This window comes from Ahaetulla prasina, chromosome 2 (assembly GCF_028640845.1).
Source record: "Ahaetulla prasina isolate Xishuangbanna chromosome 2, ASM2864084v1, whole genome shotgun sequence".
Taxonomy (NCBI): domain Eukaryota; kingdom Metazoa; phylum Chordata; class Lepidosauria; order Squamata; family Colubridae; genus Ahaetulla; species Ahaetulla prasina.
The window spans coordinates 119,599,565-119,618,834 of NC_080540.1; the positions used below are offsets into that span (position 1 = coordinate 119,599,565).

The following is a 19,270-nucleotide window of genomic DNA, read 5'->3' on the forward strand; positions in this document are numbered from 1 at the left end:
CAGCTTTGCTACCATTAACTGAATACAGTAAATTAGTCACTTTTAATTAAAGAATATTACAAAAGATGTGCAAAATAACTTTCATGATTAAGTACACATTTAAAAGCAACATGCAAACCCACATTTGAGTATAGGTTTTAATTAAGTGAAAAGTTTGGATGCCATTACAGCTAAATGCATTAAGCCTTCAATAAATTTTGAAGTATGTGTGCAAATGAAATTAATTGAAACTGTTGTAAGGTGGTGATAATTTAAAATTAAGTGGTCACATCCATGTGTTCCAAGGGTTTTGAAAAAATAGGCATGTCCCTTTATCACCTTATAGTTCTAAAAAGGCATCAGTTTAGTGTGTTCTGAATATGTAAGTTTTGGAGGCTATAGAAGCAGAACCTGGCATCTGCTGCCTATCACAGACGTTTATTATTACCCTTTTCTTTCCCAACGTAAGTACCAGAACACAAAGGACTAGATTTTAATAGTATGGAATGATTACATTCTAGATGGAGACAACACAGCATTGTAAGTCCTCTTTGTTGACACTTCTTACCTGGCAGAGTTAGTTAACAGCACTTGATGTTGGTTGCTATAGAATATTTGGCACCTCTGATACATGACATGAATACCTCTTCACAGCAATATGGAAACAGACTTGATTGTTCTATTTTTGAGTAATTGCAACTCAGAGCAACTTTGCTACAGTTTCTGGGAATTAGGAGGAAACAATATCTGTAAAGGCAAAAGCTGCTGCTATAAATGACTGGGACGTCATTTCCAATTAACCTGCCTGCTGAATCTAATCTGGAGAGTCTTCAACTGATCAAAACTCTAGTAACTTTTCTTTCCAGCTTTATAATGTGGCAGGTACTCCGTTTTATGATACTTAACAGGGAGAACCCTCGTATTGAAACTTGAAGAGGAAAAGAACAGCAGCTGCCAAAGTAACACTTAAAACCAACTGTGGAGAGCTAACATCAGTCCTTTGCCTTGTTCCAATTGCTGACCAGGTCAATCCCATCTTGAAGAGTGCCATCAAATTAGCAAGTCAGAAGTTGTCTCTTCAACAGGAGAAGAATTGGGATGGGGATTCTGATAACTTGCCCCACCAAACCATACTTCCAACAATCCAGTCAAAGTTTGTCATCAGTCATTTCTAGAAACTGAGCGTAGACATCTCTGGCACATTCCCCTTTTTGATTGAATAAAAATTTGTAGTAACTGCCATCTGCACAGATTGCTAGGAAAAAAGAGAGACAGAGGCTTTTCAAGTCATTGCCATGAAAACAATTATAGAAATCACACATTTGCAATGTAAGGTATGAAGAAGAGGAAGATGTCAGCATCGAGCCTCAAGTTAAATTCTCAGGATTATTTATACTGACCTCTATTTTATTGCATGGCTTGCTCCAGCTTCATAATTCATGTAACTTGGAATTTCAAGACTTTACTCAGCAGTAAAGTCTGAGGACTTTAGTATATGTGTGTGTAATAAATATATATATATATAGTAAAGGAATATAAATATATTAAATCAGGACCCTTACCTAAGACAGAATTCGGCTCTGTTCCAAAGGCACAGATGCAGGGAGAGCCCGAGGGAACTTGAAACTTGGAAAAACTCCATTTGGAACTGAAATATTTGGGCAGGAAGCTGGCTGATGCTAAGCTAAGAGATTAAAAAAATTCCTTGAGTACCTACTGAAGTCAGGCACAGAAATAAAATAGATGCTAGCAGCTGCCGACAGTTGCAATCGTTTCAGTTATTTATTGGTTATATAAACTTATTTAATTACCATCCCAACTTTTATGTATAAATGGTGCTAAAGTTGGCTGACAAACAAAGAAAACCATATAAGAATATACCGTATATACTCGAATATAAGCCGATCCGAGTATAAGCCGAGGTCCCCAATTTTACCCCAAAAACTGGGGTAAACTGGGGACTCGAGTATAAGCCGAGGGTGGGAAATGAGGCACCTACCGTTGGGAAACCCTCCTCCCTCAGCTGAGAAGGCTGGCGGCCCCCGCCCGCCTCTCACTGCACCGGCAGGGCTTCAGTCCGGTAAAATGTGAAAAAAAGAAAAAAAAAAAACTCGAGTATAAGCCGTATATACTCGAGTATAAGCCGAGGGGCTTAAAAAAAAAAACTCGAGTATAAGCCGTATAGACCCGAGTATAAGCCGAGGGGACGTTTTTCAGCACAAAAAATGTGCTGAAAAACTCGGCTTATACTCGAGTATATACGGTAGTTAACAATGTATCAAGATAGAGAACAGTAGTTGCTTTCAGAAAGTAAATTAACTTAATACCAAAATCTTGCCCACTTATGGCAGCCAGGATAATGTTGTGATCCAGATGCAAAGGGGGAAATGTGATTGTCTTTTCCTGGGCTTGCATGGGACAAAAAGTTGGTTTTTGTTTCTGGAGATGCTCACAGGTACCCATATATGCACCTACATATGTTCTGAATCAGCATTTCCCTTCATAGCCGGATTGCTGCAGAGCCCTAGTGGACAACAGCATGACATGCAATAGTAAAAATTAAGATATTTCTCTGATTTTCGGAATGGGAGTGGGCTAGAAAGAAAGTTGATATTGTGAACACTTGTATATATGTGTATGGCTTAAAATGCCATAATTCGAACTTGCATTTGAATAGGAAACCATGTTGGTAGTTAGTAATGTAGAAACCGCTGTACATGTAGATGCAGAAGTTTCTTACCACCACCCCTTATCAGCAATCTGGAGTTTCCGTTCAAGCCAGGTGTAAGATAAGCAAGTTCCATAAGCAAGAGAATGTACATTTCTGGCACCTCCAGAAACAATTATAGGGGTTGTGTTAACCTTAACTATGCAAATGTTATTGGAAGAGCAAAATCAAATTCAAGGCTAAGGCTAGCATTGCATTTGGCCAACTATGAATTGAAGTCTTCAAGGGAATGTAATTGAATCAACTGACAAAAAAAGATGAAACTTTGGGCAGCAAGGAGGATACATGACGACTCAAAGTAGAGATTCAATATGTCAATCCGAAAAGAACAAGAGAGGGCAACAAGAATATCAATAAGTACAGCAAAAATATCAACGGGATGTTATTAAAAGTGTTGTAGAAATCACAGAATTTACAACTAAAACCATTCAAGAGTAATCACACAAATGCTCCAATAAAGGCAATAAGTTGAAAGGAAGATGAAATATACTTCAACCATTTGTAAATGAAATTATTAATAAATTTTATATTATTAATATATTTCTGAAGAAACGGTTTCCATCAAAAAATGAGAAAAAAAGGGAAATGTTTTTAGTTTCTTGTTGTGAACTGGTAAGAGACAGTTTTAACGTCCATAAAGATTTCCTTTCACTGTCATGGCAAATAATCTCTACCAAACTTTCTCGGTCATTTTTAACTAGACGTAAATCCTGCTAAACCCAGCCCCAGCCCGCTTACCTTGATTGCTTATTTCTTTTGGGATCCTCTGCAGCAAAAATGTGTACTGTGGCGTGGTCACTGGACACGCAGATAAGAGAAGCATCTTGGTTGAAGTTTATACTAATGGAGAGATCAGAAGCAAGATATCTCTTTATCCCATGTTTGTCATGGAACAAGTTGCTTTCTAAAGACATCATACTTCTTACTTAACTGTTGATCTGCTGGAATTGGGCAGCAAGGACAAGTTTGAATCAATAAATAATTTTAAACGTTAACAAATCGTAAATGGAAATGGCATGATATGACTTTACATTCAATGTCACAGGAACCAACCTCTCCATGTGCAGTTAAAAAAATCCCCATCACTCCTACATTCTCTAATTCTGTAGTGATTACTCAGCAAAGCAAAACTTACCAGTATATATTGGCAGCCTGAGATCCTCTGCGCAACTCTTGAATTAAATGCCCAGATGACGTATCAAATATTCTTATAAGGGTCCCCTTGAAAAGGAATAACAATTTTTGAAGTTGTGGAAAGCGATACTAAACTAATAGATTCTTCAGTCTTTTTAGCTCTTACATACATTCCTGATAGCCATATATTGCCTCTGCATCCAAAAAATATATCTTGCCTGCATTTCCTTTTACTGACAATTTGACCTTCAGTGAAATGGATGTTGGAATGGAAGACTGAATTCACAAACATATGAGAGAGCTCGGGCCCCATTTCCAAGGAATATTTAGGGTGATTTTTGCTTTTGCCTTTAAGGAAAACTGATGCTGTGTCACTGATCAAAAACTCTCAGAACAGACATCTATGAACAGGCAAGACTCTCTCTTTGTTAACATCTGTGAGGGACACCCTCAATTTGGTCCCAACATTCTCCAAGTCCACCTATCGCCACAAAATTTAGTGACCAGCTGATCTAGTCAAATTGATCAAAACAGACTGATGTTTAACTTCATTTGCCTTTTACATTTATAATGTGTTTCCTCCAGGGGTGAAATGCTCCCGGATCAGACCAGATCGTCTGATCCGGTAGTGATGGTGGCAGGTGGTTCGGAGAACCGGTAGCAATAATCCGTGCCCCCCCCCACCCGCCCATGCCCAGCTCAGCCGTGCGATCATCAGAGGTTTTTTTGTTTTTTAAAGCATTTTTTCGGCCTTTGATGATCGCGCAGCTCAGCTGTGTGCTAGCCAAAAAACGGGGGGAGGGGGGGAAGAGTCCGTTTTTCCTCCCAGTAGGCTTCCCTGAAGTTTTCCTAAAGCCTGCTGGGAGGAAAAATGGACTCTCCCCCACCCCGTTTTTTGCCTTGTCCAGCAAGCCTGCTGGAGGAGGAAACGGACTTCCCACCCACCACCCACCCCGTTTTTTGCCTTGTCCAGCAAGCCTCCTGGAGGAGGAAACGGACTTCCCACCCACCACCCACCCCGTTTTTTGGCTTGCCTAGCAAGCCTGCTGGAAGGGAAAACGGGGTGTGGGGGGGGTTTGTTTTTGAGAGAGAGAGATAATGAAAAGGAGGCAAGGAAGGAAGGAAGGAAGAGAGGAAGGAAGGAGTACAAACCTGGCACTAGACGCAGCTTCAGAGGATAATCCAGGGCTGGAAGGGACCTGGAGGTCATCTAGTCCAACCCTGCTCCAGCAGGACATTGCTAGTGAGTTTCTGTTGTTTGATCCCCCAATCACATAGCCACGTCCACCCAGTCACATGAACCCCCACCAAGCCACGCCCACAGAACCGGTAGCAAAAAAAATTAGATTTCACCCCTGGTTTCCTCTGAAGATTTCAGTATTATATCCAGAGCCCTGATGGCACATTGGTTAAGTGCAGTAATGCAGGGAAACTCTGCCCACTGCTTGGAGTTCAATCTTGAACAGGGCTCAAGGCTGACTCAGCCTTCTGTCCTTCTGTAAAACGAGGAGCCAAATTGTTGAGGGCAATATGCAAATAATGCTCTACATTGTAAACTGCCCAGAGTGCTGTAAAGTGCCATGGGGCGGTATATAAATCTGAATGCAGCTTCTATATACAGGGGTTGCCTCTATTTTATTTATTTTATTTTATTTTATTATTTTATTTTATTTTATTATGTTATGCTATTTTATTTTATATAATTTTATTTTATTTTATTATTTTATTATTTTATTTTATTTTATTTTATTTTCCTAACAACTCTGCAAGGGGGTCTGAGCTGACAAACAGTGACCTAAAGTTCGATGTCTGAAAGCGATCGCGTGCTCCGGCCCCTCAGTCCCTACCCGTTCCTCGGGTGGCCATGATCCTCAGAGCTTGGATCTTCGGCTGCTGTTATGTAATGCCCGGTCCGTGGTTAATAAGGCTCCCCTGATTTGCGATCTTATTCAGGGGGAGTCCGCGGACCTTATGGGCATTACGGAAACCTGGTTGGGCCCAGAGGGGGGGGTCCCCCTTGTTGAGATGTGCCCTCCAGGTTTCCGAGCATTTCATCAGCCGAGGGTCCAAGGCAGGGGTGGGGGGGTGGCGGTTGTTATCAAGGAGGATCTAGAGCCGAGGGAGACCACTATTCCTCAGATTGCCGGTTGTGAATCCCTCTATGTGCGGTGGGGCTATAGGAATCAGTTGGGCTTGGTGATCGCGTACCTGGCTCCTTGCTGCGTGACCACAGCCCTGCCTGAGCTGTTGGAGGTACTTGCTGCTGTGGCGGTTGAGACCCCCAGACTTATAGTCATGGGGGATTTCAACCTGCCATCAGTTGGCTTGTCATCGACGGCAGCTCGGGAGTTCTTGGCTTCCATGACGGCCTTGGACCTGATTCGAGTAAATGATGGCCCTACGCACATGGGGGGAGGCACACTGGATCTGCTTTATATCTCTGGACAGTGGTTAAATGATCTGGTATTAGATGACTTAGTAACAGAACCAATGTCATGGTCGGATCATTTTCTCCTTCGCCTAGACTTCCGAACCGCCATTCACCATCGCAGGGAGACGGAACCTACGGTGGTTCCGTCCCAGGCGCCTGATGGACCCGAGAGGTTCCTGACGGAGCTTGGGCCATTCCTGAGGAACTGGCCCACGGCACGACTGAGGAACTGGTCGTGGCCTGGGAACAGGCCGCGGCGGGGCCTTGGACCATGTCGCGCCTTTGCGGCCTCTGACCCGGCGAGATCTCGACCGCCCCTTGGTTCTCCGAGGGGCTGAGGGAGATGAAACGCCGGAGAAGACACCTGGAGAGCACCTGGAGGTCCAGTCGCTCCGAAACTGATCGGACACTAGTTAGGTCCTATTCTAGGACCTACCTAGTGGCAATGAAGGAAGCGAGGTGTTCCCACGCCCACCCTCATTGCGTCGGCAGATAACCGCCCGGCCGCCCTGTTTCGGGTGACCCGCTCTCTCCTACATCAGGAGGTGCGGGATGACCCTTTGCAGGGACGAGCCGAGGAGTTTAGCGGTTATCTATACGATAAAATCGCTCAGCTGAGGGACGGTCTGGACCGAATTTGGGATGATCCAAGCGAGGGAGAGGAGGCACGTCTTGTCGAGTCTGTTTGGGATGAGTTTGACCCTGTGGCTCCCGAGGACGTGGACAGGTTGTTGGGGAGGCTTCACAGCACGACATGTTTACTGGACCCGTGCCCTTCCTGGCTGGTACTGGCCACTCAGGCGGTGACACGAGGCTGGCTCCAGAGGATTATCAACGCTTTGTTGGAAGGGTTTTCCTGCCGCCTTGAAAGAGGCGGTGGTGAGACCCTCCTTAAGAAGCCCTCCTGGACCCAGCTATTTTGGGTAATTATCGTCCAGTCTCCAACCTTCGCTTTGTTGCGAAGGTTGTAGAGAGTGCCGTGGCGACAGCTACCCCAATACCTGGATGAAGACGTCTATCTAGACCTGCTCCAGTCCGGCTTCCGACCCGGATACAGCACGGAGACAGCTTTGGTCGCTTTGGTGGATGATCTCTGGAGGGCTCGGGACAGGGGTTATTCCTCTGCCCTGGTCCTATTAGACCTCTCAGCGGCGTTCGATACCATCGACCATGGGATCTTGCTGCGCCGGTTGGGGGATTGGGAGTGGAGGCACCGATATCGGTGGTTCTCCTCCTATCTCTCCGACCGGTCGCAGACGGTGTTGACAGGGGGCAGAGGTCACCGCGAGGGGCCTCACTTGTGGGGTCCCTCAGGGGTCGATTCTCTCGCCCCTGCTGTTCAACATCTACATGAAGCCGTTGGGTGAGATCATCAGTGGTTTCGGGGTGAGATACCAGCAGTACGCTGATGACACCCAGCTGTACTTTTCCACCCCGGACCACCCCAATGAAGTTGTTGAAGTGCTGTCCCGGTGTTTAGAAGCCGTACGGGTGTGGATAGGGAGAAACAGGCTCAAGCTTAATCCCTCCAAGACGGAGTGGCTGTGGATGCCGGCACCCCGATTCAGTCAGCTGCAGCCGCGGCTGGCTGTTGGAGGCGAGTTATTGGCCCCAAAGGATAGGGTGCGCAACTTAGGTGTCCTCCTGGACGATCGGCTGTCGTTTGAAGATCATTTGACAACCGTCTCCAGGGGGGCCTTCCACCAGGTCCGCCTGGTTCGGCAGTTGCGCCCCTTCCTTGATCGGGATGCCTTATGCACGGTCACTCATGCGCTCGTTACCTCTCGCTTGGATTACTGTAATGCTCTCTACATGGGGCTCCCCTTGAAGTGCACTCGGAGGCTTCAGTTAGTCCAGAATGCAGCTGCGCGGGTTATAGAGGGAGCTACACGTAGCTCCCATGTAACACCGATCCTGCGCAGGCTGCACTGGCTGCCTGTGGCCTTCCGAGTGCACTTTAAGGTGTTGGTTATGACCTTTAAAGCGCTCCATGGCTTAGGACCTTACGGGACCGCCTGCTGCTACCACACGCCTCCCACCGACCCGTACGCTCCCATAGAGAGGGACTTCTCAGGGTGCCGTCCGCCAAACAATGCCGGCTGGCGGCCCCAGGAAGGGCCTTCTCTGTGGGGCGCCCACACTCTGGAACGAGCTTCCCCGGGTCTCGTCAAATACCTGACCTTGGACATTTCGTCGCGAACTAAAACACATCTCTTTATCCAGCGGGCTGGCTTAAATTAGTTTTAATGGGAAATTTTATTAATTTTTAAACGGGGTTTTTTAGTATGGAAATTTTTAATCTCAGGCTAATTTAAATAAGTTTTTTAAATGGTATTTTAATCTGTATATTGTATTGTTTTATTTTGCCTGTACACCGCCCTGAGACCTTCGGGAGAAGGGCGGTATAAAAATCAAATAAATAAATAAATAAATAAATAAATAAATAAATAAATAAATAAATAAAGTCATTTAATGAACTTAACGCTCAATTGGGAAATTAAACTTTGGTGCCCTTAGTTACAGTCCAGTTCAAGATCCTTAAACTCCTTTCCAGATTACTTGTAAACAGGCAGTTGTTGGTTAACAACCACTTGTTCAGCGGCTATTCAAAAATACCATGGCACTGATCAAGTACTGGTTATGGTGTTCAAAGTCTCAACCATACCAGCACCCCTGCAGTCACATGATCGTAATCTGGACACTTGGTAACCAGATTGCATTTATGACAGTTGCAGTGTCCCATGGTCACAATTTGCAATCTTTCTTGTTGACTTTCCACAAGCAAAGTCAAGGGAAAGTTACAAGTTCCTTGGGTGCTTGTAACTCCACCCATGCATCTCCCCCGACCCTTGTATGTTTGTGCTGCTCCTAGCTGGCCACCCAAACACCCTCAAGCATCCTTCCCAAGCCTTGTGCTTCCACTGCGTCTCCCTCATCACTTGTGCACCTGTCCCTACCTTGCAGCAGCCACTCCAAGTCCTGCTGCAGTGTTAATGCCTCCCCCATCATTCCTACTCCCCCACTCAGCAGCAGCCATCTCAAGCCCCAGGGCACTCAAGCTCCAGCTCCTCTCCCTGGCAGCAGCAACCCTAAACACCACAGTGCTTGTGCCATATCTCCCTCACTACTCAGAGCCCACCACCTGGGAGCAACCACTTATCTGCCTGCTTGTGGACCCCCCTGGTATCTGCAAGTTCTTGACAGCTTCCCCACTAACTTTGGTTGTTGGAAGCTGGCAGGAAGCTAACAAATGACAATCCTCACTTAACAAAGGAGCGTGCAGGAATTGCTACATGAATAACATAGATGAAATTGGCTTTAAAAGTAAAGATTTTCCTAAACTTGAAGTTTTAAACTGATATAGCCCTACACCTGCATAAGATAAATAATACATTTTGTAAAACAGTGAAGAATAGACCAAACTGTAGCTTGATAATGATGGAATCACTTAGATGACTAACATATACAAAGAATACAAAGAAGCCATTCCAGTTCAATTACAATTTAATTTAGATCTAACAAGGTCTACCTCTTGTCAATTTGCCATAATCCAGAGATCTTAGAAATTAATTTCCCATTTCTCCAACACTAAAAATATAAACTGCTGAAGTCCTGATGACAGCCTGGAATCTAAGGGTGGCCCACTGATTATTCTGACTGATGGGATCCAGGAGAAGGGACTTCTCTGCCATTGCAGTTGCCCCGTGGAACATCTTGCCTTTCAACCCTCATCCCCAACCCTCCTGACCTTCCAGGAAAGCCTAAAGACCTGGCTCTGCCAGTTGGGTTGGGGCCCCAATGGGGAAGTATCACAGTGGAGGTGGTTGATTAACAATGGATACCACCTCCCACCCATACTGTTCCTGCCCTCCCCCCATCTTTTAATTGGGCCATGGTGTTCTGGATTTTATAGTAACTTATTTATGTTTTTAGATTATATAGTTTTTACAGTTTATGATTGTAAGCCACCGAGTGTTACCTTGAGATAAATGGGTAGCCTATAAATGTTATAAACAAACCAACCAAATAAATAAATAAATCTAAGAATGACACACAAACAGTTATCAAGACACTATTCAAAATTTATATGAACACAGTCAATATTATTGTGTGGTTCTCTAGTTAACTATATAACAAAACATTTTGCTTACTTTTTCTGATGCCGTAGCGATTCTTGTTCCCTGCAAATTTAGAGCTATACAACTCAAGATTCCTTCATGAGCAGGTATATCTACTGGAGGCTTTTCAGTGTTTGCTAGATCTACTATTTGCACATGTCCAGTATGTGTTCCAGGGAATGCAAGTAGGGAATTATTACTATTTGGACACAGGACACAAAGACCTAAAATAAACAATTGCAAGTATTAAAGAACAGCTATTTTTACTACAGTATCTCTCAGACCATCCCACCTAAAGAAGTTTTCATGTCCTCAGACTAATGAGCCATTTCACAGAGTAAGATATGCTTTAGGTTTACTGTGAGGTCCTTGGTCCTCTCTGAGCTTGGTGCTTTCCTTGCAGATGTTTCATTACCAAACTCGGTAACATCATCAATGCACTTGCTACTTCATTGGTAATGCAATGGCTGAAAGAAAACCACGAAGCTGAGGGAGCACCAAGGACCCCACAGTTCAACCCTGAGCTAAAAATATGTCTTCTATCGGTAGTTTAGATTTAAGATTAACAAAAAAATATTTCTGCATGTATAATATATATTAATATTATGTAGCCAGAAAATTTTCATATCTGTATAATTGTGGTGGAATGTAGTCTGGATTTCCAGGAGGGAAGGGCTGCATTCCAGAGGGCAAAGAGGTAGTGAAGTATGGTTGGGAAAAAGAGAGTCAAGGAGATTCTTCCCTTAACGATTCACAGAGTAACAGTAACAGAGTTGGAAGGGACCTTGGAGGTCATCTAGTCCAACCTCCTGATCATGCAGGAGACCTGTACTAGGGATTCGAACCGCTGAACTGCCAACTTTTCTGATCGATAAGCTCAATGTCTTAGCCACTGAACCACCTGGTCAGGCTAAAAGTATATCTATAGTGATGCAAACAGTTGCTTTTGTTTGGCAAGATTTCTCTCTATAGATGAGGAGCGATAAAGGAAGCTGCTCAAAAATACTTCCATGTGTCTTTGTTGGTTTATTAATATAACCTCAGAATTACATTTAATGCCATATGATTGTGGAACCTTCCCAAAAGATTCTTTTCAAACCCCAAGATAAAAACAAATGGCTGCTAAGCCCTGCCATCCCACGCAATGGGGATGACATACCTTACTGAGCTCAGTAAACAAAGCATTTGCTTTCCAATGAGAAAATGCCAAGCCGTCTTAGGAACAGTGACTGTATGCCAAATAAGCAACCTCAATTGACCCCCACAAGCATAATGCCAACAAAACATGAACCAATATGTCTTCTCTGTAATGGAGACCACGTACCTTTAGGGTTGTAGCAAGTTTCAAAGACATGTAACTGGTGAGGATTGTGTGTGAATGTGAAAACTTTAATCATAGAGTCCAAAACCACGACAATTCTGGAAGAGAAAAGGCACTGACATAGCATTATGCCAATCCTAGACCAATTTTCCTCCTTTTGCTTTAGGCTATTACAGCAAAGCTTCTAAAATTATTTAAAAGTATATCAGAAGTAGTCATGAAGCTGGAGCTCATGCATCTTTCTGCCAGAGGGGTTCTATAAGGCTGAGAATGATTTGTGTTTGCTAAAGCAGATCAGTACAGTATCCTTTCCTTTGTACCATTATGTTCAAAACAGTTCAATGTGTTAATAAATTATGAACCCTCACAGCCTTTTTCTTCCTTAAAAATATCCAACTAATGGAACAAATCAAAACAAACATAAATAAAAGGAACTTTCTGTTCCACAAACTGAGCACTTACCTGTCCCTTCGCAGCTTAACAGCTTTGACTTCTGTGGAAAATTCTATTTCAATAACTGTCTTCTTTTTCAAGTCATCCCAGATCATCACTACGGAGAAGGAAGTTATCTTATTAATTTTAAAACAAGCACCTTCAACACTGACAGCAGGAAGTTACAGTATGAAGTTATATCCCAGATTACCTTATTATATAGATAAAGCAAAAGATTCATATTCCAAATGTGGACAGATGTATTTTTAATTCTGGGATATCTCCAAAAAATGTTGTTAGATTCCAACTTTCGTAAGATAGAATAGAACAGAACAGAATTTTTATTGGCCAAGTGTGATTGGACACACAAGGAATTTGTCTTGGTGCATATGCTCTCAGTGTACATAAAAGAAAAGATATGTTCATCAACAATCATAAGGTACAACACTTAATGATAATCATAGGATACAAATAAGCGATCAGGAAACAATATCAATATACATCGTAAGGATACAAGCAACTAAGTTACAGTCATACTGTCATAAGTGGAAGGAGGTGGGTGATGGGAATGATGAGAAGATTAATACTAGTGCAGACTTAGTAAATAGTTTGACAGTATTGAGGGAATTATTTGTTTAGCAGTGATGGTGTTCGGGAAAAAACTGTTCTTGTGTCTAGTTATTCTGGCGTGTAGTGCTCTATAGCGTTGTTTTGAGGGTAGGAGTTGAAACAGTTTATGTCCAGGATGTGATGGAACCAACCAGAATGGAAACAAATCACAACTTCTATCACTTAAACAACTCTTAAAAAACTCAAAATTTCCCAGCCTTGATACTCTAAATTTCTTTGAGCTATTCCTACATTCAGTTTTACAGATCCTATTTTTAAAGATGTTTTTCCATCTTTCCTTTTGTGTCCAATCCATTTCTCTAACCAGATTGTGCCTTTTTACTGTAATATACTCCTATTAAGAAATGCAATGTTTATTATTTATTTATAAATAAAAATCTAAACAGTCGTAAATAGCACAATAGATCAGGGTCTGCTCTAACAAATAACTGGTTTCATTGTCCCCTTCTGAAAAGGTTAGAACTGCCCTCACATTTGTTTAAATTGTTAACTACTCAGGAAAGGTATACAATTCAGTTAGAGCATTGTGGCAGTTTTGAGACTGAACCCAAGAATAAAAATACTATTTAATATTCAATACCATACCTTTATTAGGAGGATACTTTGGCTTTTTCCCTCCACCAACCAAAGCTAAATAATTGCAGCGAAACAACATTTCAACATGGCCGACACCTCCTTCTAGGAATTCTAAGGGGCAGAGCAAGAAGCATATATATATATAAAATTAAGCATTCAATTCAGAATTTACTAATGTCAGAATATACTGTAGTAGCCAAAATTGTGGAAAACTTTTGAGAAAAGTGTATTTTCTAAAACTAGCTAATAACACCACTATTTTTTGGAGTAATACCATAAAATTATATATCAATAGAAAGATAATTTAATTAAGAATGTATTGCAATAACTTTTATGAAGGATTTGCTATTAGAATAGCAGCTACAATATAAAGAAGAAAAGTGAAACACGAAGAAAAAATGAGATATACAAAAATTATCACATCAGTTAATAGTTGGGTAACCTTTAGTATGAATTATGGCCTTACAACATTTTTCCATGGAGTGAACCAAGTCTTTTAGTTCTGCAGCTGTTATAATGTGAAATCAAGATTGAACGATTGCTTCTATTAACTGGGTTTTATTGCTGGGTCGCTTCTGACTAATAAGATTCTTCAGTTGGCTCCATAGATTTTAAATTGGGTTAAGGTTTGGGCTATTCTCAGGCCATTCCAGCAGTGGAATATGATTATCTTGAAACTCCCCCCCAAAAAAGTGGTGTTATTAGTCATCAAACCTTAAAAATACACTTTTCCCAAAAGATTTCCACAATTTTGGTCACTACTCTATGTGTAGAATAAAGGGAGTTTCTCTTCAGACTTAACATTACATTTAGACTTACATACAGTACTCTACATTTTTGTTTGCCTCTTTCTGAGAAAATGTTCTCTCTCTCTCTGAATGTGCTCAGAGGTTTTTTTTTTCTGATTATACATTATGGATAACTATTATAAGTCAGGAAGCAATACTGCCATGAATAGTGAATGAGAACTGCCCTCCAGTTTTAGAATTCCCTGGCAATCAAACATTTTATTTTAAGGCTATACTCCTATGCAAAGTTACTTGGGAGCAAAATACAATAAATTTATTTGGATTTTCTTCAAAACTTCCAGGCATAAAATCATAATGCCATTGATTATTTAGATTTGAAAAGCAGCAATGGATACTGAGGAATCATCTCACCTTGTTTCTCCTTCTCTTTGAGTGGATCTGCATTAAACACTCTAAATCCATTTTCCATTCCACATGCAAAGCATCCTAAAAAAAAAGATTGCCAAAATAGATATAAATGCTCTATGTTAACAATGGAGGAAGAACAAGGCATGCTAAAGTGTATTTTGCATGCAGAAAAATACTGGTTTAATACCTGCAATTTTCATAATACAGCAGCTGGCAAGCAAGATCTCCAGCCATAAACCTGGTGAGCATTTCAAACATGGATCTTGTACTCTTTTGAAAGAGCTCTAGTCCAGTGCTGTACAACTGACAATAGGAAATAGGACCACCATGGTTATGTATTCTCTCTCCTTTAATTCAGGCGGCACCATTTTGCCTGTTGCATAGATAACTACGGTGATTATGGATATACACAAAATTAGAAATATGTTTTATATCCAACCCAGAAGAAACCATTGGATTCTGGAGGTAATGCAGAATCCTTTCAAATTGTCTGCAGATTCAAAACTCAAAACAGTTTGATTGTTTTGATATGCAAATGATAGAAAATATGGAGGAATGCCTTTGACTTTAGGGGTTATAAGGCACAGCTGATGTATGTCACCCCTTCTTAGCAGCTCTATACACACACACATATACACAAACACACATTTTTCTCCCTTCATTTAATTCCCACTGCCACAGATTCCCAGCACACCTGGCAGGCCCACACCTCCTTCAATCTTTGGAGGACCTTTCTTTCCTTCCCTCAGCCTCTGCAACAACTGTGTTTCTGTTCTTTACTAGAATAGTCTCAGCTGCAAGGAAGTAGCCCCTAATATTGATATTGCAACAGACTGCCTGCCAGCCTAACTTCTTAGTGTCTTCCTTCTTCTGCTTATTTTAGCCAACCGTGCTCCTCCCAAATCAATCTGCCCAGACAATCATGCTTTGGTCTATCTCAGGACAAAACAATCCTGTTTGATTTCATATACAGACCAAACCACCCAAAACTTTGTATTTCAGTCAGGTATGGACAACCTGAAACCAGCTCTTCTGTGAATGAAATGGTTTGTACATAGAACATTTTGTAGAACCCTAGTGGTTATTGTCATTTTCACAGTAAACAAATCAAAATCAGCCCTAAGACTTGTGTTCTCCATGGTTGTTTTCTGGCATTTGGGCTTGCTGGCTATTGAGTTCTACTTTTACTGTGTGTTTTTAATTTGTCCTCTATGCTACCTTGAATGGTTTGTAGAGTAGGCAGCAATATAAATAAAACAAAGAAACTGAACTCCTTGGTCACTCTGCTTCTCTTTGGTTCCCCAGCAGTCCTAATCAAGAAGCAACTTACTCCTTATCAACCAATTGCTTTCTCCTACTTCTTCACTTTTCCTTGAGTTTGTTATCTGCTAGCCAGGCTCTTTAGGACAGGGTTTCATATTCTTTCAGAAAGTGCAACATCAATGTTCAGAAAAATTTGCAGTGAAATTGGAAGAACTCTCTCCTGCTTTACACCCTTAGCACTTGTTAGTTGGACAATTTGATAAATGGTGGCTAAACCCACCATTCAAAGCATGTCTAAAACTCACCTAACCCATGTAAGGGTGAGTTATGGTTATTTTCCATCAGGGGGTGAATCTCGGAGGAGACTAAATCTGGGGATCCATCAATCCTTTTTTTAACTTGCCCTGCAGTAAATTAAGCACTATTCACTATCTCCATTGGTGTGGCAGAACAGGCATCAGCCACAGAAGTGGCACAGTTTAGGCCAGTTAAAGTGGCTCAAGAATCAATGAATAGATTAATGGAAAATGAATTGAGGAAAAAATTTGGAACTTTGATCTTATATATGTTGATGGCAGCAAGATTACTGTACGCACAAAAATGGGAAGGGCATTTTGATTCCCACCATGGATGAATGACTACAGAAGCTGATGGAGTTGGCAGAAATGGCTAAATATACTATTTTGATTAAAGAAAAGAATGTAAGTACTTTTGTTGCTACATGGAACTTTGTGCTTGAGGTGGGAAAAAAATGAAACTTTGATTTTGGCTTTTACTGATTAGATTGATTTCTTGTTATAGAAATGACTGGTTTATATTAATATGGAAAAGTAAAAAGTTGAGATTTGATGTTAATGCCTTATTCTACTGAAATAGAGGAAAGCAACATCTTTTTTTTCCCTCCCTCCCCTCCTCACTTTTTTTCCCCTTCTCCTCCCCACTGTGTCTCACTATTTGTTTTTGTATTTTTGTATTTTATTCTATAATTTAATAAAATGTTCTTTAAAAAAAAAAGAATCAGTAAATAGCACTTTAACTTGGCCATGAGAAAGAGACTAGGGCTCTATTCAGGAAGAGCTGCAGGTCAGGACTGGTACCTATTTACAAAGGAGAATAGTTAAATTGCCAATCTGCTGTAGAAAAGAAAAAGTGAGGGCTAAGTAAGCTCAGCAAACAGGTAACAAATAAAGAGTTCCATATGTATGTATGTATGTATGTATGTATGTATGTATGTATGTATGTATGTATGTATATATAATGTCTTAAACAGCAAAGAACCAGGCCCTGTCTATGCCAATATTTGTCTCTTAAAAGATTATTTATCTTGGGAGGGCACAAAACTACACAGAATTTCTATATAATACAAATTATATAGGCGTGGGATGGGTGTGATTCTTCACCATAAATCCGAACAGTTCCGCTAACCTCTGGCTTTCTTCCTGCGGACTCCTCGGCTTAGAACTAAGCCGATGGGGAACTGGCCTCTCGTACCCAGTAAGACCTCCCAAGTCTGTTCTCAGTCACCAAACACACAGACCCATCCGATCGCTTTTCAGCCTCGCGTGTCTTGCCAGTCCAGAAAACTGGACTGAACATTAAGTAGTTAAATCTACGCCATGTGCCGTCCGGACGCTGCCCACAACCACTGCCCCAAACAGAAGAAGAGAGCGGGACACCGGCACAAAAAAAAAAAAAAGGGGGGGGGAGGGAGGGGAGAGGCAAAAATATCTGGCCAACAAACTGAAAAGGCTGCCGGGCGCCCGCAGGACGTTATGTGCCGAAGACCCAAAGCGGATCCAGAAGGAAAAGCTGCGTGGATTTCTCTGCCCGAGTCCCCAGCGCAACACACAGCTTCCCGGCCTCTCGTTAACCTCCTCCTGGGAAACTGGGCTACTACCAACCGACGCTCTTCCCAAAAGCGGCGCAAGCGAAGAACCGGGGAGAGGAAAGGGAAACAAGCAGGCCCGTCTTTCCGTGCCCGCAAACGTCTGAATGGGGCAGCGGGAGGGCAAGGCGGGCATGGCAGGCAAGCAGATGACCACCCTTTCCCCCACACACCCCGCCCCCGCCATCCGGCGCCCCAGGAGATCCTTACCGTGGTCCTGGTTGAAGCCGGCGAAGAGCAACCCGTTCCCGTGCGGATTAACGGGGAGCAGGTTCATGGCGCCGGACGATGGGAAAGGCCGCGGCCTGGGAAGAGGGTCGCTCACACCATCAGCCGAGGATCGGCAGCGGCGCCACGATTCCTTCCGGACTAAATCAGGAGCATGCCGAGCGCAGAGCGCATCGAACCGATTTCCTTGGCTTGCTGGATGGAATACCAAAGCTGTTGAGCAGCAGCGGCGGCGGCTTCCCCAAAATCAGTACAGTCAGTACTACAGTAACTGTAGTCTCCGGGCGATTTGCAGTCGCTGCCTTGATTGCAGAGCGCATCGATCAAGGAAACCCACCCGGCGGAGCGCCGAGCTAATTCATGCTCCAATTCAAGCGCTTTTTTTTTCCCCGGCTGTTAATGGATGGCGGGCTTTACTTTTCGCGGCGGTGAGCGCGCTCGATACACCGTTCCTACTTTTGAGTAAAGCTACTCAGAATTATACTGGGAAAACCCAAGGTCGTAGTAAGACCGAACTGTCGCTTTCCTTACATCGGTTTTGTGTTCCCCAGCTCCTTACCAAATAGGTAAGGGAACGACTTTGGAGAGTGAGGAGCGGGCGGTAAGACACCCACGCCCCCAGCCAGTTCAGTGCAGCTGCTCTGTGATGCTGCCGATCAACGGAGGTGATTTGGGAAGGAATACACGGGACTCTGAGATAAAATCCCAGGTATTTGGGGGAGGGGGATTAAAATATGCTTTACTCCATCCCCTCCAAACTACCTAATGCTATCAGTCGTACGTAACAACCTAGGAGTTAGTGCTACTGAACGCACCCAGATCTCTTACCCTAAGCGCATTCAAAGGATAGTTGGGTGGGGGAAGAGTGGAAAGGAGCTAAATAGGATAAATAAATAATGTAAATAGAATGCAGTAATAGATGCTACATTGGCTTCTATTGGCTGGAAATTCTGCTGGCTTAGTAAGTGACAATTCCTTGCTAGTTTGGGTAAATTTATAGAGGTATTATAATTTTTATTCTTGAGATTAGCAGAGGCTACAGCAAGCGCTTCTGAGTGCAGGTGAGCATATATGGTATGAAACAGTGGGGAGGTGCTATGAAATAGCAATAGCATAAAGACATATGTGCCGCTTCATAGTGCTTTAAAGCCATCACTAACGGATTTACAGAGTCAGCATATGCCCCCAAACAATCTGCGTCCTCATTTTACAGACCTCAGAAAGGTGGAAGGTTGAGTCAACCTTGAGCGTCTTCAGGATCTACCTGCTGGCAGTGAGCAGTCAGCCTGTGATACTGCATTCTAACCACTCTGCCACCACATACAAAAGGCCTGTAATCTTGTACATTATAGTGGGGCTCCTTGGGTGGAAAAGCAGAAGTGACTTTT

General features: G+C 42.7%; 1 protein-coding gene across 4 annotated transcripts; it reads right to left on the minus strand.

Annotated features, from left to right (window-relative positions):
- Window positions 1-457: 457 nt before the first annotated feature.
- Window positions 458-18,335, minus strand: WDR45B (WD repeat domain 45B). 4 transcript variants are annotated; one of them, XM_058165891.1, is made up of 11 exons: window positions 17,865-18,322; window positions 14,694-14,809; window positions 14,510-14,584; window positions 13,359-13,460; window positions 12,174-12,261; window positions 11,715-11,809; window positions 10,424-10,614; window positions 3,843-3,928; window positions 3,446-3,547; window positions 1,542-1,663; window positions 458-1,234 (listed from the first exon to the last, which is right to left on the minus strand). In XM_058165891.1, the coding sequence occupies exons 2-11, from the start codon at window positions 14,704-14,706 to the stop codon at window positions 1,128-1,130; spliced, it is 981 nt and encodes a 326-aa protein (XP_058021874.1). In that variant the 5' UTR covers window positions 14,707-14,809; window positions 17,865-18,322; the 3' UTR covers window positions 458-1,127. The 4 variants fall into 4 exon arrangements, with proteins under 4 accessions (XP_058021874.1, XP_058021873.1, XP_058021872.1 ...); XM_058165890.1 differs by having other exon boundaries at window positions 14,694-14,879; XM_058165889.1 differs by lacking the exon at window positions 14,694-14,809 and having other exon boundaries at window positions 1,542-1,658; window positions 17,865-18,335.
- Between the last annotated feature and the right edge of the window lie 935 nt (window positions 18,336-19,270).

Bases quoted from the DNA above. Each gene is read 5' to 3' on its own strand.
- WDR45B (XM_058165888.1), bottom strand. From the start codon at position 17,931: ATGAACCTGCTCCCCGTTAATCCGCACGGGAACGGGTTGCTCTTCGCC. The intron at 10,615-11,714 runs GTACGTGGTCTC...TGTTTATTTTAG, and splicing joins AACTTGCTACAACCCTAAAG to GTCTTTGTGTCCTGTGTCCA. The intron at 1,235-1,541 runs GTAAGGGTCCTG...CTTTTTTCCTAG, and splicing joins AGAGCCGAATTCTGTCTTAG to CAATCTGTGCAGATGGCAGT.